The sequence below is a fragment of the Zosterops lateralis genome (genome assembly GCF_965231275.1).
Source record: "Zosterops lateralis genome assembly, chromosome: 30".
NCBI lineage: Eukaryota > Metazoa > Chordata > Aves > Passeriformes > Zosteropidae > Zosterops > Zosterops lateralis.
In genome coordinates, this window is record NC_139790.1 from 158,384 (window position 1) to 180,236 (window position 21,853).

General features: G+C 40.0%; 1 protein-coding gene across 2 annotated transcripts in view; it reads left to right on the top strand.

Moving 5' to 3' along the window:
* KAT6A (lysine acetyltransferase 6A) overlaps positions 1-21,171 on the top strand; it is a 29,156-nt gene extending 7,985 nt beyond the window's left edge. The window contains exons 4-18 of one of the 2 annotated variants that reach the window (XM_083880576.1): positions 1,638-1,746; positions 2,305-2,420; positions 2,670-2,751; positions 3,511-3,646; positions 4,638-4,951; positions 6,145-6,263; positions 7,752-7,867; positions 8,718-8,859; positions 9,334-9,495; positions 10,402-10,495; positions 11,730-11,961; positions 13,048-13,258; positions 13,923-14,615; positions 15,319-15,637; positions 16,123-21,171. In XM_083880576.1, the coding sequence (XP_083736702.1) occupies positions 1,638-1,746; positions 2,305-2,420; positions 2,670-2,751; positions 3,511-3,646; positions 4,638-4,951; positions 6,145-6,263; positions 7,752-7,867; positions 8,718-8,859; positions 9,334-9,495; positions 10,402-10,495; positions 11,730-11,961; positions 13,048-13,258; positions 13,923-14,615; positions 15,319-15,637; positions 16,123-18,707 (5,430 nt within the window). In that variant the 3' untranslated portion in view covers positions 18,708-21,171. The remainder of the gene's footprint in view (positions 1-1,637; positions 1,747-2,304; positions 2,421-2,669; positions 2,752-3,510; positions 3,647-4,637; positions 4,952-6,144; positions 6,264-7,751; positions 7,868-8,717; positions 8,860-9,333; positions 9,496-10,401; positions 10,496-11,729; positions 11,962-13,047; positions 13,259-13,922; positions 14,616-15,318; positions 15,638-16,122) is intronic. The other variant, XM_083880577.1, reaches the window with a different exon arrangement.
* The last annotated feature ends 682 nt before the right edge of the window (positions 21,172-21,853 follow it).

Consider the following 21,853-nt stretch of genomic DNA (forward strand, 5'->3'; position numbering starts at 1 on the left):
TATCTACCATTGCTTCTAGGAGGCTCACATTCAGGGGTTCTTAAAGGGCAAAGCAAAAAAAAAAAAGTTGGTGTGAGTGTATATGTTTCTTTTTATGCTGGTTTAAATTCTATACCCACCCGATTCCAACCACAATCACTACCAGAAGCATATATGTGAATATGGGACAAAGATAGTCCTGGTATCTAGTGAACTCCAGATGGTATTAAAACATCTGTAAAGTGCTTTAACATTACTGGCAAGTGACCATTGTGACGTCGTGGCCTGCAAACTTGACTGTGAGTTTTGAGACTTTTCCTAACCTCACTTTTCCTAAATTAAGAAGACTACAAAGCAGATGGGTTGGCCAAAACTGCTATTGTAAAATTACTACGCACACACACTTCCTCCATAGGCATTTCTCCTTAGTAGGCTTTAGGAGAGCATACAGTCTGTGAATCTTTAAGGCACATTTGGTTTCTAGAAACCCTTTGTATAGTAACAACATGTGCTGAGAGGCTGGCAGGCTGTAAGACACTGTCAGTCCAATTTGTTCTGGCTCCCTCCCTCACTGAATCTGGTGACATCACACAGATAGATGTACTTGCAAGCAAAACAGCAGAAGGAGTTGAATGTCTGCCAAAAATTTGCAGTATGAAACTGAGCTGCCTGCTTCCAGTCTTGTTTTCACGAATCTTTCATTGTGTGCTTGCATTTTTCACTTGCCAGGATGTTCTTTGCTGAACAAACACAGCAGCAGTGAAATCTCTCCGTGCTTAGCATAATAGTCTCACACAGAAGGTTTGGAAGAGTAGCCTGATCTCCACATTCAAAATTGTTCCAATTTAATTAATTACTCTAAAACATTTTGAACGCTAGTAGAGCCTTCCCCCAAACTGTAAATGTTTTGAGGTTTTTTTAAAATGTGGTAAAGTATTTGCTTACAGCTTGCCAGGGGTGGTAATTGAAGCTGTGAAGGATAGTCTTTAATCTGGTTCTTCCAAACCTGGACAGTGTTTACACGTGGGCTTCCAAATTTGAAGGACTGTGGGGATAAACAGGGTATGTACAAATACCGGCTAGAATAGAAAAGAACGACTGATTGTCTTAGGCTGTTCACTGTCTATAAAACTCTCTTTGGTGAAATAAATTGCTCATGAACTTCCTGCAGAGGATACATGACATAATTTTATTTCTCCCCTGAAAAGTTGCATGAGTGTTACAGCTTTCCTTTCAAAAGGCAGAAGGTAAAAGTGATTCCTGAAATCTTGATTCCAAAGAGATTAAAACACTGACTGACCCTTCATACACGAGGTTTTTTTCTCCAGTGAACCTGATACTGACTGGAAGCAGCTAGCTGTCTGGCACCTGGAGTCCGGTCATGGCTTGTGATTTCTAAATAGCATACTCACATAATTTTCTGCAGGAAGATTTTATAGTTTTTCATTACAGTGTTAATAGTTGTACAGTTTCTGTACTTTGTAGTACTAACTTCTTTTCAGTTAGCGCTGTATTGAATGTGAGAACCAGGTAAAATCTTTGAGACATGATGTGTGTTACATCATGTTTATGTGATACATAAACATCTGTGTCATTTTGTGTATTACAGTTTGCTCCCTTGAGATACCCAGTACTCTAACTGTCTGTTTTCCTCACAGCCGGTTGCTGAACCAATTCCAATTTGCAGTTTCTGCCTTGGTACAAAAGAGCAAAATCGGGAGAAGAAACCTGAAGAGCTCATCTCTTGTGCTGACTGTGGCAACAGTGGTAGGTGACCATTTACAGGGCTGCTGGTGTTACCCCCTTCCCTTGAGACAGAAGAGCTTGTACACTGCCTGGTGCTGCCCTGTGCACAGAGGGAGTATGCATCTAGTAAGAATCTTGCCACTTAAGACAGAGAACTCTAGTGTAGTCACTCCTGCTGACCCAGACGCGAGGAATATGTTTCTGTGGCATACAATACAGTTAGTTCAGCTGAATCTTAGGCTTCTAGAGGGGGAGACAGCTTAAGTTAACCTAGCACAAATAATTCATTTGGCTCCTGGGAGGTTTTTTTTACATGTGGCAATGAAGATCCGTTTCACCATGTTTCTCAATTCAGTTATGAAGAATTATCTTTGGGTTCTTCTGTATGTGGGCATGCCATTTGCTATCTAGGGCATTGGTTTGTGTTATAAGTAGGTAAAACTAGAAGGACCTAAAAATAGGAGTATCTGGATAACCAAAATTCTGCATGGGAGTACATAATTGATAAAGTAGTCTCTCTGTGAGCTATCTACAGAAGTACAGTGATTTTACCAGTAAAATTTTCTCTTTTTTCTCTAGGTCACCCGTCCTGTTTGAAGTTCTCTCCAGAGCTGACAGTTCGAGTGAAAGCCTTGCGATGGCAGTGTATTGAATGCAAAACATGCAGTTCCTGTAGAGATCAAGGAAAAAATGCTGTGAGTATCATGGAGTACGGATTGAATGAAAATGACACCAGTTTTGTGGCTGTTAAACTGCAAAATGAAATTACTTTAGAGGCAAATATCTGTAGCTTTTATTATAGTCTAGTAGTCTTTCTGAGACCTGTGAAATACCTTGAATTGTCCGTAGGTAAAAACAGTGTGCCTGTTCTCTGAAATGGTGACAAATTAATGGAGGGCTTGATGCTGATGCACATATAAAGAGAGATTATCTGTCTTCAACAGGATAACATGCTATTTTGTGACTCCTGTGACCGTGGTTTTCACATGGAATGTTGTGATCCGCCTCTTACCAGGATGCCAAAAGGTGAGGTGAAAAGGATAATTTAAGATGGTATTGGAAGAGATCAGTGGAGAGGCAGTGCTTCCACTTATTTGGTCCTCTTTTAGCTACATTTAGCTCATTTTTGTATGGAATTACCTTTCAGGTATTAGAAACCAAAGAAGCGTCAGAACTTCACATATAGGTTTTTTCACTATCTCCTGTTTTGTGTACATTAGTCTCTGTGAAGGGTTTTGAAAAGGAAATTCTTGAGGTTCGAAGGAATAGAAGTGATCCCTACAGATTGAGATAATCAGCTTTCATTTGCATGAATAGCCTAGTACAAAAGAAAGAGATGACTCCTATGTTTTTGGAGTGATATCCGTTTGGACAGTAGAATATTCTGGACAAATGAACTTTTCTTTCCAATCAGAAAGCAGATTATCTATGGAAGATTCTTCCTTGGTAGTTAGAAGAAAACTTTTGTATATCATAGTTGGAAGTAGTATAGTTGTAAGCAGATAATGGGCTAATTAACTATTAAATAAGGGTTTTCTGATGATGTACTGCCAATTAAGGACATTTCCTTTGTGTTTGGAACTCTTTGGGCACTGGGGAATATTAACAGGACTTGAACTTAGATTATTGAAGCATATGCATAATTCTTCTTACATGTATATGTGATAATCAGTGCCTTTGGTACTGTTCCTACCCTTAATCTCAGAAGGCCTGTGGACTGTATTTCTCCTTTTTGTCCTATATAGATGTCTCTTGCATTCAATGATGGGGACTTTTGTCTTATAGGTATGTGGATATGTCAAATATGTCGACCACGGAAGAAAGGAAGAAAACTTTTACAGAAGAAGGCAGCACAGATAAAAAGACGCTATGCTAACCCGATAGGACGTCCCAAAAACAGGTTAAAGAATCAAAATACAACGTAAGTCTCTACAAAGAAGAGTAAGATGTGAGATTCTGTAGGACAGTGGGTACTTCTGAAGTCTCTAGTCTACTTTGTGGGACGTTTTCTTTTACAGTTAAGAGCTGTTCATTACAGATTTGCTGAAAAGGGCTGTGAAAGACTGGAAGTAACCTTAGTACTTCTTTTGACCAAGATTTTTTACTCTTTGTAGTAATTTACTATTTAATTTTATCTATTTCTTATAGTTGTAGACAAATTTTGTTCATGTATCTTCATATCTTTTGCTGGATAGATCCTTCTTCCAGCCTTTGAATTTTCCAATAATCCTTTCTGTTGTTTAAAGAAATTCAGTAATCACATTAAAGCGTAGGAGATTGTTTGACATACATTTAATCTGACACTGCTGCCAGAAAATACTTGGCCCCTTTCTGCTTCCATTCCACATGTTTCTGTATTTGTGGAGAACTCTACTGTGCTGAGACAGATTGTGTTGCTGTAGCCTTGTCATGGTTGTTGTGGGGCATCTAGCTAGTTGTCAGGGAATTGGATGGACAGGAATTTGTTGGATAACTGTTCAGCCAAAGCAATTTCCTTGAACTAAGATGGCTATCCAGTATTGGTTGTGATGCAGCACTCTAGACTCTTCAGGATGCAAAACAGTGAAGGAGCATCTCAAAAGAATAACTTTTGGACATCAGATCAGCTGAAAAAGACAGATGGACCACCAGTTGATTCTAACCAGTAGCACCACCTACTATTTAATGTGTTAAATTTGGTGGAAAGCTATTGTTTATACTCAAATTAGTTTGACATCATGTTCAATGTAGAGAAAAATAGTCTACTGAAATGTTTAAATCCTGTCTCCTCTAGGGTACACAGACTTTTGATGACTCCTGTATTATTAAGTTCTTCAGCTTCACATTCTGTATGGTTAATAAATCTGTTAGAGAAGATGGTAGGCTGTCTTACCACATGTTCTGACGTTATCTTTCCCCTTCTCATCCTTTAGATCAAAAGGTCCTTTCAGCAAAGTTCGCACTGGTCCTGGTCGGGGTCGGAAGCGTAAGATGGCTCTGTCCAGCCAGTCAGCATCATCAGAAGGAGGATACATGGAACAGACGGATGTCTTGGACTTCTGCAGAGATGGTAGCAACACCTTGAAGTTTAACAAGAAAACCAAAGGGCTTATAGATGGCCTTACTAAATTCTTCACTCCCTCCCCTGATGGACGAAAAGCTCGAGGAGAAGTGGTAGACTATTCTCAGCAGTATAGGATCAGGAAAAAGGGTACCAGGAAATCTAGCACTTCAGAATGGCCCACAGGTAAAGATTTTTCACCCCGCCAATGTAAATATCCTGTATACCAAGCAAATGTTCAAGGGCTAGGATGTTAAAGTGACTGGAATTGGTAGAGGCTGGAAACTTTGAGCTGAATGGTAACACTGGGATGCACTTATCTATAGTGCATTGAGATAAAATATGAGCTGGAAAAAGGAAGTGATCCTAGAGACCTTAGCCTCTTTGTATATGATGGCAAGGTGTCATGAGGGGTAAAATTATTATAGTGAGGTAGAATGCCCATTGGTAAGGAGGCATTTGCAGACAGCGTAGGAAATGGGCTAAATAATGTCACATTTGAAAGAAATAACATAGGCAGTGGTTCATGAAAATTAAGAGCAGCAAGGTAGAAGTACGAAACGGAGAGTAGATAACTCAAACCAGTCCAACAGACCCATGAGTTTCCAATCTATGGATGCAGGCAAATATTTCTTAATTTTCTCAACCATAGGGGAGCACGTTTGTGTGGCTTGGCATCTTCTTTTGGAAAACTGTCCCTTCCCTTTGTAATGCAGTTCTGCTTACCTTGGTTTTTTTTGCTTTTCTAGCTTAAGGTATTATCTATGCCTGGACATTTATTTAATTTCTGTCTTCAGATATTTGCAGTTTTGTCGAATGGCTCTGGATTGTTCCTAAGCAGGCAGTGGGAGATACTCCACAATAAAATACTATGCTTACAGCTTTAGAATAGTTACCTGCATTAACCTTGCTGGTGCTGGAAGAACAGCAATGTGACTTAATGCTTTGGGAGTAAGGTGAAGTGTCTAGAGGGTTTATTGGGTTTTTTGTTCAGGTTTGTCTGTTTGTTTTTGTTGAAGAGGTGTTTCTAAGGTGATGAATGTAGGTGTCCTGGTTTTGGTCTTACTAGATAAGGTATTTAGATGGTTGTAATCCTTGTTTGTGAAAAACAGGCTTAGTGGTAAGCCATTTATGCCTTCATGGTGCTATGAATATCTAGATGGCGACATTTGGACTTGCTTAAATATAGCACAGTACTACTTGTATGGTCCCAAATCTATAACCTGTTCTTCCTTTGTGGTCCCAAATCTGAATAGAAAATCCCATCAATAAAACCTGGCACAATATGTGAATACAGCCAGATGTTTTATGTCACTGCACTAAAAGCAAATACTTTTTTTGTAAATGTAGGCGAAGAAAATTTTCTCTCTCATTTACAGACAATCAGGATGGCTGGGACGGAAAACAAGAAACTGAGGAGCGTTTTTTTGGAAGCCAGGATGTCTTAAATGAAAAAGACATGGAGTTGTTTCGAGATATTCAGGAACAAGCACTGCAGGTAGAGTTAAATTTTCAGTGTCTGGCACTGAAACGAACCAAGTCCGTAAAAGAAATTTAAATGGATCTAAAACCACCACTCTAACAACAAAATAACAACAAGAAATACAGACTTCAGATGAGTCTGTCTGTCACAGAAGCTAATGTGTTTCATTTCTGTATTCATTACTCTCCATTCTGAGAGTAATGGAGAACTCGAGCTGAAGGATACTATAAAAGTGAGCATAAGACTGTAAGAGGTTAAGGTGGCTAAAAATCTTGAGTGCTGTGGCTTTAGTCCTCTCAGAACTAAAATAGCTGGTAAATAGCTGGTAAAATGTGGACTATGGAAACAATAAAATATGGGATGGTTTGCTAGCAGCATGGGTCACATAGAGTCTCTGAGTAGTTAAAGCATTCTTTTTCTAGATACTTTAGCTCCTTATGGAACAGGATAGAGCATTGCTGTTTGTGTCTGTGTACACATTGATAGATGTTTACCGATAGAGGCTGCTGTTCCTTTTCATCTACAGCTCCACAAAATATGGATGCCTAGGATGGGATCCTGTGGTGACTTTTGCTGATACCAGTCCCACTTAGGAAGCTTAGAAAGATGTTAATTTGGAATGTTACCTTTCAAACATTAACCCATTGTCCTGGGTTATAGCTGTCTCATTCTGTGAGCATATAGGTAATTCACTGGTACACTTCACATTAGTTACTGACCTCCTGCATAAAGTGCTTGCATTTGTGAGTAACTTCAGTCCAGGCGGTTCGTACTATAATGCAAGTAGCAATACTTGAGATAAAATCTTCAGGAGTTGAGAAAGCATTTGTTTTCTTCTAAAGTAGAGGTTTTAGTATCCTTATTTTTAGTTGCTATAAAAATGTCAGAGGGACAGGGGAAAAAAGGTTGTATAAGTAGTTTAAAATGCTCTGTTTTCTATTTTTTTTCTTCTTCTAATAAATGTGAGGTTTTTCTTTAATTCTTCAGCACTTGTGATATTAAGCAGCAGGTAACTGCATCCTGAATATTGGTTTAGTAGCTGCTACATTGACAGTACTCCATCTAGTCTCAGAGCTGGAAGACACTAATGTGTGATGTTAAATACTCACATATTCTAGTTTTTAACCTTAGGAGCAGTTTATGTTTCTGTTCTTCACTATTGAAATAACAAGAAAGAAAATTACAATGAGACTCAAAAAAGACTGTGTTAAACTTATCCTTCTACTGTTTTGTATTTAAAATTATGACATGCAACACCATGAATGGTAGTGGAGATACATGAAATGGTAACGTTTATTAATTCTTTCTTTTTTGTGAATTACATGGTTGCTTGAGGTGTGACTGGTTCCGGTTTTTAGTGTCAGGGAGCAATATCTGCATCTTCCTAATTACCAGTGAGTTCGAGCAGGATGGACTGTGTAGATAAAAATGTTTTAATTTATTTAATCTTAAGTCTTCCACTTGGAAATTCATGGAAACTTGGGGTTTTTTCCCCTTGCATAGAAAGTAGGGGTGACTGGACCTCCTGATCCACAAGTCCGCTGCCCTTCGGTTATCGAATTTGGCAAGTACGAAATCCAAACCTGGTACTCCTCCCCGTATCCACAGGAATACTCAAGGTAAGACTTTCTTTGTTCTTCTTCAGTGTTTGTGGAAAAGCTGTACTCCAGCAGGCATTGAAATCTGGTGGTTTCTGCGTTTTGGTGTCTGAAAGACTTCTGGTGTGCTGCACAGACAGTTGCTTTGCTGTTCTCTTCCTTAAGAACTTTGCAAATTGTCTGAACTGCAAACTCTTTGAACTTTATTCAGAAAGAGGAATGACTTGTAAGGGCTATAGCTAGAGGAAGAAAATTAAGTAGAAGTCTTTATTCTGCCATTTAATAAGAACATGTGGTCTGTCATGAGAAATTATTCTAGCTGTACAAAATCTAGAATTTATATTCTCTAGCCCAAGCTAGAGTATATAAATGGAGTTAAATCCATTGGGATACTTGCATTCCAGTTGTTCATGTCAGTGTAGTATGTAAAACAGTTTTAAAGCAAATGGGTAGGTGCTGATGTGACCCATCACTCAAGAGTATGTACATACAGCTGGGATGTCATCTGTGATAATGAGGAAAATAAGGAAATAGGAACTATTTATCTCATCCATCCTAGCATCATTAGTGCAAAATTGGGAAGGGTTACTGGATTTTTTCTTAGGATTTTTATCTGTTTCTTCTGGCATAACTTCATAATGTAAATGTAATTATGCAGGACTTTAATGGCACATATTTTTCAATATGCATTTGTTAACGAGTAAGTGTCACGACTTTAACTATGGTAAGGCGGTTTTGCCCTTATTACCACACACGCAAGGTCAGTGTATATTCGATTTGTTTTCATCAAGTTCTTTATTGGCAGGAGTGAGGAAATTTATACAAAAGTCTCTGTCTTCAGTCTCGGTTCTTTCTGTATCTTTGCTTACAGGCTACCGAAGTTGTACCTTTGTGAATTCTGTCTAAAATATATGAAAAGCAGAACTATTCTCCAACAGCATATGAAAAAATGTGGCTGGTTTCATCCTCCAGCCAATGAAATTTACAGAAAAAATAATATATCAGTGTTTGAGGTAAGTTAGAAAATGAAACCGCTCACTCTTATCTATAAAATAGGGTCCTCAGCACCTAATCATGTGATAATTTTTTTTCATAGTCCTAAAAATCTTCATTCTTGAAACACTGAGTTTCCAAGAGTGAAAAACAACAAGCAAGCAGCCAGTAGGAGCTGACCTTGTGTATAGATTATTCATCTGTAAAACACAAAAGACTCACTTTGTAAAAATTCTATAATTATTTTACAGAATTTGTAATTCTGTAATTATTTTATGAAAATTAATTTTATGTTGTCTCTTAAGCTATTGATTGTAACAGTGACTTGATCACAGCCTCTGTTCTGTGGATGTTTTACATCCTTTGAGATGCTACCTGTGACAGAGAAGCCTTCTCTCATGTTAAGGCCTTTCAGACGTTTGGGGATACTTGGGTGAAGCCTGTCCTTGTGTAACAGCAAATGGAGTGACAGCACTTTTCCTCATGTCTCTAAGGTTGATGGCAATGTCAGCACTATCTACTGCCAGAATTTGTGCTTGTTGGCTAAACTCTTCTTGGATCACAAGACTCTCTATTATGATGTGGAGCCATTTCTTTTCTATGTGCTGACACAGAATGATGTTAAGGGCTGTCATCTTGTTGGCTACTTTTCCAAGGTAAGTATTTGGGTAGGAATTGTTTGGTATGATGAGCAGTGCTTCTTTGGATTCTTTAAATTGCTGTAATTTAGGGTCTTGCATTTTATATAATAAATTGTGTAATACAGGTATAAACGTCTGTTGTAACCAGATTTTATTTATATTACATTTGGAGATCACTGGTTAGTAAACCCAAGTTTCCTGTAATGTTGAATAGCATGTGCTTGCTAAGGAACTTGTACTGCAGCTAGTGGTTAAAAACACTTTTCAAATTACTTCCTGCTCTTGGTGGAGATTGGGTAGTACTGTTTGTGAGATAGAACTGCCTGGTAATTCTGTTTATCTCACCTTTTGTTCTGTATATGCATTGTTTTTCAAACAAATTTGGCAGTTTGGCACCTGATTTGAAGCCTTTTATTATTTTTGAGGGAACAGGGCCACAATTCCAGATGGGACTTTCCTTAAGATTTTTATCCTTAATTATTTCAATTATTTTTAAATAGTTTTATTTGAAGCTTTTTTTCTTTAGTATTCAGAACAGCAGATATGAGACTGAATTTTGGTACGTTGTGCTTGTAACATTTAAAGAATCACTGGAATATTGCAGTCTTTCGCAATGAATTTAGCTGCCTTCAGATTTATTCTTAGAAATTATCTTCTCTGCAGCCCATGTTCTTTACTGTATGCTATCTAAGCAGAAGGTTATGTCAAGTTTTTATTCTTTTTGCTTTCTTTATCTGAAATGATGGTAGAGTTTTAACATTGTCTCTTTGAAGTCTTTCCTTGGCATTATTGTTCCTATAAAACTGACTGTGGCGTCCTATCTCACTTTTTGCTGTACTACTTAAGCACTTTTACAGAGCAACTTACACTATTTCTCACTGATCTGTTTTTTTAATGTGATGCTTTTTTATTTTCCTACAGGAAAAACACTGCCAACAAAAGTACAATGTTTCCTGTATAATGATTCTTCCACAATACCAGCGTAAGGGCTATGGCAGGTTCCTAATTGACTTCAGTAAGGAACTTCTTCTTTATTTTTTTTTTAGACTGTCTTTTCATATTTTAAAGGACTAACAGTAGAAGCGGGTATTTTTCAAAATAAAACACATCTCAGGACAAAGGCTTCTGAAGCTCACAAAATCATCTGAACTTCAGCTCTAAAGACAAATTGATAATTTTTCCCTTAATACCAATGTTTTCTATGTAAGCAACTTAAGGTAGAAACTAAAGGCATGTGTCAGCATAGTGATTTTAGGAAAAGCTTGTCTTGTTCACATAGTTCCTTGTGCAGAGAGCTGGCTGTAAGACTGCCTGGTCTGAGGAAATTTTCAGCAGCTTGATTAGGTGAATGAGTGTCTTACGCAGAAGTGTCTTAAATTTTAATTTAACTTTGTTTGGTTTTATTGCTCTGATACTTAAGCTCTGAATACTCGGATAATTCTGAGATTTGTACATGTATCTCAGTAATGTCATGGGAAACTTCTCCTGTAACTATACATTGTTTAATATGCCTAGGGCAATTTAATACAGCCCCTCCTCCCTGTGGGCATACAAATATTGGAGTTCATGTTCAGAGGAAAACTCTACTGGTAGAATTATATCAGAATGATATCTTTTGTAGATAAGTTTTTGTTCTCCTGAAAATACTGGTGAAGTGAAAGAACTCAAGGATGTCTTGAGAAATCAACAAATGCAGGTTATGGTAGAACAGAAGGGAGAAAGCATATTTGTCATCTTCTCCATCCATCCCCCTTTGTCTCACTGGATAGACTATAACCTCTCAACCTTTATTGAAACTGTGCAATGTATCAGTCTTAAATTGATGAAATCTCTGCAAATAGAGCTTGATACTCTCCAGTATGGTCCTGAAGTTTGACAGTAGAGAATTTCCAAGAAAATTATCAGTCATATTAGTTTTAAGAGTGTGTTTTTCCTTTGTCATTTCTAAAATTGCTATTGCAATTGTGCTTCAGGCTTGGCGTAGTTTCTAGGTAGGCACCTGCTGCCATCTCGTGGCATTACCTATAGTCAGTGTCTGATGGCAGCAGAGTTCAGAAATCTCATACTCGATCACTGAATAACAGGATTTTAAACAAGCAAATAAAAAATTGGCCCGACAACTCGAAGTATCCTTCACAGTTGTTGTCTACATCTTGTAGGCAGCACTAAGCTATTATATGAGGCCTTTGTAGAAGTCAGGGTGGAAACAGAAGCTAATATTTTGAAACTTTTTTCTTGTGTATCTTTAGGCTATCTGCTTTCAAAGCGTGAGGGTCAAGCAGGATCACCAGAGAAGCCTCTGTCAGACCTGGGGCGCCTGTCATATATGGCTTATTGGAAAAGTGTAATATTGGAGTGCCTTTATCATCAACGTGACAAGCAATTAAGCATCAAGAAATTGAGTAAGCTGACTGGAATCTGCCCTCAAGATATCACTTCCACTCTGCATCACCTACGAATGCTTGACTTCCGTAGTGATCAGTGAGTACAGAAGTCTCATTGTAATCCCAAATACCTTCTGATGTATTTCATTGAAATTTAATGGTGATGGAAGATATGTCACATCTAATAAGCTTGATTTTGCTAAAGACTTCATTGTCCAAATATTGAGACTGTGGTACTCATGTGCAATGCAAGAATCATTCAGTACCAAAGCTGGCTCAGATGTCCAGCTGTGTAGCACTGCGGATGTGGAATTTCGAGTAATTTACTGCTGTGAGAGAGAGCAAGTTGGTTTCCTGGTTATGTTTTCTTGGGATCCCTCAGCCAAATCAATCTAATACACTCACAAATAGAGCAAAGAACAGCAATTTCCCTTCTCTAGAGGCAGATCTGCTCCTTATTTTAAGTCAATGAGCAGACAGTTGTTTCCCTCCTTTTCTCTACGTCTCAAAAATACCATAAACTGTGTGGATTAACATGGAATGCTTGAAGACTGGGATGGATCACTGGGAGAGTTGAAGTGTGTTGCTATAGAATAGAGGTAGCCTGCTCACTCAGCTGCTGAGTCAGGTGAAATACTGGGAATTTGTCTTGTTTCAGACCATAACGGTTTGGTGAGTGGGGTTGTATTCTATTGTGTTTAAGTTGAAACTTAGCCAGAAAATTTGAGAATAGTTTTATGTCCTGATCTCACAGTACACCTTTAACCAGTGATACTTCTTTCAGACCTTTAAACAAAATGCAGTATGGTAGTGAAACTTTTCTTGAGCAATCCTTTGATTTCTCTCCAGTAGCTTTCACCTTATATTGCCCATTCCCCAAATGGCATACCCCTTGTCCGTAATAAAAATGATACTCTGCAGCTGAATGTTACCCGTGGAAGAATAATGGTTTCATCATTAACAAGAAGTGGAAAGACTTTTAACATTTTTGCAGTTGTGAAATGCTTTCTCTGGTAGTCAGATGGTACTGCAAATTGTACTATTTTAATGAGTTTCTGCTCTATCTGAAGTTACTTGTGACAGCACTGATTGAGAGTAATGTATTTTCTGTAGTATATCTGTTTCATGTGACAACATGTACAGTTTGTCACCTGCTATTGATCAGAGTATTATTGCTGTTCAGATTTGTGATCATTCGTCGTGAGAAGCTTATCCAGGAACACATGGCAAAGCTTAGAACTAATGTCCGACCTATTGATGTGGATGCAGAATGTCTGCGTTGGACACCTGTTATAGTTTCCAACTCAGTTGTCTCTGAAGATGAAGAAGAGGAAACAGAGGATGGGGAAAATGAAGAGCAACAAAAACAGAAAGGAAAGGATCCGGAGACCAGTGTAAGAGTGAATCTCTTATTTCTGTGTGGCATGTAGTTTATACTTTATGCTTTTGGAGGCAGTGCCAACAAAATTTCAAATGTGAAGATTGCACATTTGTTGTAATCATAAAAAGCAATGCAGTCATGGTTAGTTTATGTATCTTTATAGTTTCAGATTAGAAAATAAAATTAGAGAAAACATCAAGGCATAATCTAGAGAGCAATCCGTGAAGTGATTGCACTGTTGCATCAGGTGGTGAGCGCTAAGTAGAATACTAAGAGGCAAATTATCTGCTGTTACTGTATTGACATTAAACTAATTGTGCATTTTAATGGAAAAACAGCCTCAAGTTTTTCTCACTTTTTTCCTGAAGATTGCACAAATACTGTGTTGGAATGTAGGAAGGTAAAGTTAGCATTCTGGCACACCACTGAATGGCTGACTGAAGTGACCTGTTGGGAAGCTAAGTGAGGTATATTATCACCTGTGAGGAAAGGAGTAGCAAGTAGCACTACATGAATCTCTTAAAGGTCTAATCTTTTTTGTAATCCCAGGTTTTTAGAAGTCACTTTTGTTAAACTTTTCTGACTTTTTGCTCAAACACTTTTGTGGAATCAAATTCAGGATAGACATTTATGCTGAAATAGGAAGTGTGAAATTTATTTGTTTTTATTTAAATCAGATGGTAAAGTCTATGTCATGGGAGAAGAAAGAGCAAGAGCCTTACTCACCAACTGAGAGTGAAAAAAAGCCAGACATTGTTGCTCCAGCCAATTCTGCACGACCAAACAAGCACATTTTTCCCCTGGATAGTCTTCCTGCAAACAGTCAGCCGTCACGAAGAGGTCGATGGAACCGCAAGAGCAAAAAACTTCATGAGCCCTTTTGTGAGAAGGAGCAAGCATTGCCCACCGAGGAAAAAACAGCAGTTGCCAGTGGGCGATGCAGTGAATGTGAGGAAAAATCAGCAGCCTCACGAGGCCGGTGCAGTGACTGTGAGGAGAAGTCAGTGGCCTTGCAAGGAAGATGTGGTGAATGTGAGGAGAAATCTCCAGCCTCAAGAGGCCGGTATGCTGAAGATGAGGAAAAATCTGCAGCTTCCCAGGGACAGTATGGCAAAGGTGAAAAACCTGCAATTCCCCGTCGGCAGCACAGTGAAGGTATGGAAAGGTGGAGGGGGCAATTGAAAAAGAACACAGAGCCACTGAAATGTAGATTTGCGGAGGACTGCGACAGATTACCCCGGCGCTACAGTGATACTGATAGGGCACTTATGAGGTGTTTTAGTGAGAGTAGTGAAGAGGAAGATGATGAACCTCTGAGTCCTCGATCAAGCTCTCCACCTGTTCTCACCAAGCCAACATTGAAACGAAAGGTGTGTGCCTTATTTCTTGATTTTTCTGACTATGTTGTCTGGTCAGTTGGGGCTTTCTGAAGGATGGTGCAGTTCATGAAGTCTGTATTAAGTGTACAGCACACGTTCAGTGTTCCAGAACTCTCTCTGCAGGGTTCTTCCTGCTGACTTTTTCTAGTGGTGGTTTTTGGTGAATCAGAGGTAGGAGTTTGAGGGTTTTTTGATTCTAGCTTTTGTCTTGTGCTTTTGGTTTTTTTTCTAACTTAGTTATTAAAGTTTTTCTCAGTCATGCAAAACAGAAACAGATACAGTCTACTTAGGAAAGAAGCTTGCAAAACACAAATGCTCTCTAAACAACTGAAATCAGAGTGTAAAGTCTTTGAAATTATTTACAATGGAGATGTGAATTCTATGTGTCTAAGCAAATGCTTTCTTCATGGGATGCTGCACTAAAAAGTTTTTTTATGTATCATTTTTGCACCTTACTCTAAGCTATTCACATCTGTGTTGCAGTGTGTCTAAAGTTCCAGCTGTTATGGATGGGCTGTTAGCTTCAGCTGTTTAAATTCTAACTAGTGGCAGGTGCCAGAAGTAATTTCTAGTGAATTCTGGATTCTAGATTCTAGAAGGGAGCTCTCTGCTGTTCATGTTTTGTATTTATCTGGTGCTTCATTTCTACTGCACATGATAAAATATCTTCTCTTTTCCCACTTTCCACTTTCAGAAACCAATTCTTCATCGGAAGAGACGGGTCCGCAAGCGTAAGCACCACAACAGCAGTGTTGTCACTGAAACAATCTCAGAAACCACAGAAGTGCTGGATGAACCATTTGAGGACTCAGACTCTGAACGACCAATGCCTCAATTAGAGCCTACATTTGAGATTGAGGAGGAGGAAGAGGAGGAGGAGGAGGATGAAGAGGAAGAGAGTGAACTTTCATCCAGTGGATACTTTCGGCACTTAGCCCAGCCAGACACACTCAGGCATAGACCCTCTTCTAAGAGGAAGTCCAAAGATGAGGAGGAGTCTGATGACAATAATGGTATGTATGGTGGTATGCTGATGAAAGTTTGATAGATTGTGTTGGATGATAACAGCTCATTACAGAACCAGCTGCTTTCTTTGGCTTGTAACTTCCAGCTGAAATGTAGGTTAGGCATAAAACACCAGTCAAACCAGCCTCAGACATTCCCTAGTTTTATGAAAATGTGATGCATACATTTAACTATCTTACTGGCCATGACCTGATCCCATGCTATCCTTTTGATTCAGCTTTCCTAATGGAATTGGTCTCTGTGATTATGGAAAAGCCTATGCAGCAGAGTCACTTACAGAAGTAAAATGGAAATGAGCTGGCAAGCCCCCAATTTTCCGTAACAAAGGGAAATATTAAATTGTCTCTTCTGACGTACTCTTCTTCATCACATTGCATGTTCACCCTCTCAGCTTCTCATATCTCCTTAAGTTCTCTGAACCTTTAGTTCATAAAACAAAATAACAACAGTATCTTTAAATTTGTATTTTCAGGTAATCCACCCTTGAAACCATTATCTATGCTGAGGAATAGTGAAGCAAAAGATTCTTCACTTGAGCCAGATACTTCCACACCTATGAAAAAGAAGAAGGGATGGCCAAAAGGGAAAAGCCGAAAACCAGTCCACTGGAAGAAAAGACCTGGTCGAAAACCAGGTTTTAAACTGAACCGGGAAGAGGTGCCACTATCAGTTCAGGATGAAATAGTTGATGAAGTGGTAGCTAATTCAAAACAAGGGCGTAAGGCCAAAATTTCAGATAAAGAGGAATGTGTTGAGCAGAAAGACCTGCCTCTCACTGAGGAAAGGAAAGAGGAAGATGTGAATATGGAAGCAGAAGAGATAGGAGAGGGGGAAGAGGAAGATATAGCCAGCAGTGAAGTAAGAGCAGTTTCTCCTGTGGACAGCAACAGCAGTCCAGTGCCGGAAGTAAAAGAGCCTGAGATAGAAGAGGAAGTAGAGGAGAAGCCACGGATTTTAGAAGAGCAGAGGCAATCAGAAGAAGAGCAGCAAGAATTAGACGAACCTGAACATGACCATGAGGAAGAAGAAGAAGTTGCAGTAGTGACGAATCAAAATGAAGATCATGATGCTGATGATGAAGATGATGGTCATCCAGAGTCTTTGAAGAAAAAAGAATTGGAGGAACAGCCTGTTAAAGAAGGGGTGAAGGAGGAGCCTCAGGTGCAAGAATGTTTTTTAGAAACAAGCATACCAAGCAGTAGAGAAGATGCAAAAGAAAAAGATGAAGCAGAGGCAGATTCTGAGGAAGAGCAGGCTTCCAATGAGACATCAGTGGGTTCAGAGCATGTCCCTGGGTCTGAAGATGATCATGAAGAAGAGCAAAGTAATAAAGAGGGGTTAATTGAATTAAAGGAAGAGGAGGAGATTCCTCATAGTGAACTAGATCTTGAAACTGTTCAAGCAGTCCAGTCCTTGACACAGGAGGAAAGCAATGAGCATGATGTAGCTTACCAGGACTGTGAAGAAACTCTTGCAGCTTGTCAGACTTTGCAGAGTTATACCCAGACTGAGGAGGATCCTCAGATATCAATGGTTGAAGATTGCCAGGCCTCAGAACACAACAGTCCAATATCCTCTGTTCAGTCCCACCCCAGCCAGTCTGTGCGTTCTGTCAGCAGCCCAAATGTGCCTGCTCTGGAGAGCAGTTACACACAGATAAGTCCTGAACAAGGATCCCTGTCCGCACCCTCTATGCAGAACATGGAGACCAGCCCCATGATGGATGTGCCTTCAGTATCGGACCACTCTCAGCAGGTGGTGGATAGTGGCTTCAGTGACCTTGGCAGCATTGAGAGCACTACAGAGAATTATGAAAACCCCAGCAGCTATGACTCCACTATGGGAGGCAGCATTTGTGGAAATAACTCTTCCCAGAGCAGCTGTTCATATGGCGGACTGTCTTCTTCTAGCAGCCTCACTCAGAACAGCTGTGTTGTCACTCAGCAAATGGCAAACATTGGCAGCAGTTGCAGCATGATGCAGCAAAACAGTGTCCAGCCTGCAGCAAACTGTAATATCAAGTCACCTCAGAGCTGTGTAGTAGAAAGGCCCCCAAGTAACCAGCAACCAGCAACACAGCCACAACAGCAGCAGCCTCAGTCCCAGCAGCCACAGCCCCCACCTCCACCTCAGCAGCAACCTCCATTATCTCAGTGTAGCATGAACAACAGCTTCACCCCAGCACCTATGATCATGGAAATACCTGAATCAGGCAGCACTGGTAACATAAGCATCTATGAGAGGATTCCAGGGGATTTTGGTGCTGGGAGCTATTCACAACCATCAGCCACATTCAGTTTAGCCAAGTTGCAGCAGTTGACAAACACCATTATGGACCCTCATGCCATGCCTTATAGCCATTCTCCTGCTGTGACTTCCTATGCAACCAGCGTTTCTCTTTCCAACACAGGGCTGGCACAGCTAGCTCCCTCTCACCCCCTGGCTGGCACCCCACAAGCACAAGCCACTATGACACCCCCACCAAACCTGGCATCCACCACCATGAACCTCACATCACCTCTGCTTCAGTGTAATATGTCTGCTACCAATATTGGTATTCCCCATACCCAGAGGCTGCAGGGGCAGATGCCAGTCAAGGGGCACATTTCCATCCGCTCCAAATCAGCCCCCCTGCCCTCGGCCACCGCACACCAGCAGCAGCTGTACGGCCGCAGCCCCCCCGCTGTGGCCATGCAGGCTGGGCCTCGGACCTTGGCTGTGCAGCGGGGCATGAACATGGGAGTCAACCTGATGCCAACCACCCCGTACAACGTGAACTCCATGAATATGAACACCCTGAATGCCATGAACAGCTACAGAATGACACAGCCCATGATGAACAGCAGTTACCATAGTAACCCTGCCTACATGAATCAGACAGCACAGTATCCTATGCAGATGCAGATGGGAATGATGGGGAGCCAGGCCTATACCCAGCAGCCTATGCAGCCAAATCCTCATGGAAACATGATGTACACTGGCCCCTCCCATCACAGCTACATGAATGCTGCTGGGGTGCCCAAGCAGTCTCTTAATGGACCATACATGAGAAGATGAGCAAGATCAACTTGCATCCTAAAAACTGAAATAAATATAAATAAAGGAACCTTTTATACTGACGAACCAGAGAAAATGGACCTTTTTCCAGTTAAAATATTGCTGTAGATTTAGAGGGATTTTCTTTGGTTTATTTTATTTTTTAGGAAGCCTGTCTTTATTTTTTTGATTTTTGTTTGTTTGTTTTTCTTTTCTTCACAATCGTCAAACATTTTACAGCTAAAATCACTTACAGATGTTTTTTAGAGGGGAAAACATGCACAAAATCTTCTTATAATTTAAAAAGAGCCTTACTTTGCTGACAAAGTGGACAGACTATGTGTAATGTGAAATCATCTTCTAAATTTGATTTTCAATGTATGTCCTTTTCCTTCCCCTGTGCCCCTCTTGTATGCAGTTTCTAGTGCTGCAGCCATGTAAAATGTTTGACATCTCAAAGAAAAACAACCCTTCCCTCTAAACCCCACCTAACATTTCCTACTTCTAGCAGGAGGCACTTATTGAGAGATTTGGAAGGGGACACAGAGGATAAATGAAGATCTTTATTTCTGCAAGTCAGGAGAAATCTTTAATTTTCCTTGACTCCCTCACCCTCAGTAAAATTTGGAGTTAGGTGTAAACAATAAACCATTCACATTGGTGTTTTTGTAGATGAGTTAATTGAAGTTGTATGTTTTATGCTGAAAATATAATGTAACTTTAAAATTATCCCATTCACCACCCAGAACATGCACATGAACACACATGTGTATGCATGCACACATTCTGTCACTGAACTGCTGGAAGCATCTCAAGAGAGAACTTGTTCTGTATCCCTTCAGCAGTCGTGAAGAGGACAGGGTGGGTAATGGTCTGATAGGACAAGGAAATGGTTACAGGCTCTTCTGGTGACCTGCGGGTCGGCCAAGGCTCTGAGATCCCAGACTGCTTTAGTACCTACTTGGAAATGCTGAGGGTTTTGGTTCTGAGCCTTTGAGTCAGACTGAGCTCAGAAGCAGCTGTTGCCAGTTAATTGCTTGGCTTGGGAAATGCTGGAAGAAAAAGTGTGCATTTGGTGACTGGGATGAGAACCCTGTGGTGTTCCTTGTCACTCTTCCATTCCTGGTCTGGGGCAGGAAGTTGCTGAATGTGCCGCTTTCTGGGGGTCAGTGATGTTTTTCCTGATTCTCTTACTGTATTTGATATTCATTTTATAGGAATAGCCACACATCGGATCTAGTGTGGGAAAAGAAGGGAATCGGCCTCTTTTGCAGCAGTGAAACCGTCCCACCACCATAGCAGGATCTAGGCGGCGGGATTTTGCTGTTTATTATTGCAAAATCCAATTTACATTAATTTTGGCTACACTGCTGGCATGTCACCCAATACAAAAAGGGACAACCCTTTAATGTAAAGTTCTTTTTTTTATTGTATATGAAGTAGAAATGCAGACACATTAATAAGACTAATTCCTTTTTTTTTAAAACCAAAAGAATCTAAAAGTTGGGGTTTCTTCAGATGCACTAAAATGGACTTTCCTCCAGTAACTGCTAACCATAAAAGGCAGAATTCAAAGGACTTCCACTTTTTATTTCTGTTTAGTTTTGAGCATGTACAAGGCTGTGTAGGACCCCATTTCTCTGTATATACTATTCCAGTTCCAAATAACCCGTGTAGAAAGCGCACTGTGCTGCCCTCTCTTCTTAGATCTTCAGCTGTGTCGCTGCTTCCTGGGGGTGGGGGTGGGTCTGAGACAGGAGGAGAAGCTGTTGAAACAAGGGCCATGACTTTAGTTTGTTTGCCTTTATGTTTGGTTTGGTTTTGTATGGGTTTTTTTATCAATTGGGCAGCTCCCTTTTCCACAAACCTTTGTGACTGTAGAACTATTGTAGAAAAAAAAAAAAGTTCTTTTCTATATATAAAAAGAAATTATCCAACGCAGTAATATTGGTACCTACCATTTTTTCACTTCTGTTTAAAAAAAAATGTATTTTTAGCAAGATAACTTGGGTAATCTTCTAAAAGAAATTAAAAACTCACTGTTAGTGACTTCGATGCCTTTTAAAAATAAGAGCTTTTTCATTTCATTCCATCTTTAAAATTTTTTATCTTTGTTGTAGAATATTAAAAACTATTTTAAGAAAGATAAAATTCTCTTTAAAGAGATCTCTAGAGTGTGTGAATAGGAGCTCCAGATGCCTCTAAAAGCCGCATGTACAAATGAAGCTGAGTCTATTCCTGTCTGTTTATATTTGCTTTTCCTGTTTTGTAACCTCTTTGTACTTTGTTCATGGTGACTTGTAAGCTAAGGGGAAGGGGGTGCCTAGATGCCTTTGTAATTCTCCATGTCATACGCTCCTGGCTGGATGGTCTCCCTTCCTCTCCTTGTATGTAATATCACTTTTTTTTCCCCTTTCTAGCAAGTACTTTCAAAAGAACTCTGTACATTTTAACATAAAAAAATAAATTATGTTGAGCCATTTTGGATGTCAGTTGTGCGTGTAAATTTTTTTCTTCCATTTGAGTGGTGATTGCTGTCGCTATACTTGGTCCTGGGAGTATGGTTCCCTGTGGGCCTGTTCACCTAAAAGAGAATTAACTTATGAGAGCTCTTGTTCATATTAATTTTTATCTAGAATTTCTAATTAAAGAAAAGTTAAGAAGAACAAACTTGACGCTTTTCCAGAAATCACCAGCTTCAAAATCCTCTCTGCCAAGACTGGCAAGTGTGGTCCTGGTTTTTATCAGCTTCTGTTTGTGATTTTGACTTGTGTCCTTTAAAACTGGCAGTTTGTCTTTGACGTTTCCCCCACCCCCTTCAGCTGCTTTTTCACCTGTAATGAGAACCTCGAATAGGAGAACAAGACATTTTACCCATCAAGGTTTGCCCTGCAGCTTTTTAAGGAACAGTTCGATCGTTGAGGCGCCCTCCCGCTGTGTCACTGCACATTTCTGCACAAGCTCAGAGCTCTGACAACGCTAGAGGGAAGCACAGTTCCAGCGTGTCTGTGTGATCGGTGCAGGTACAGTTTCCCACGACAAGCATGATAAACCTCAGGAAAGAACCACTGCCTGGGGCCTCCTGTGGTCCAAGGGTGGCCCGAGCCGTATAAAAACCCAGTGGCCACAAGAACCTTCTAAAGGCTTTTCCAGAGATGTGTCGTCAC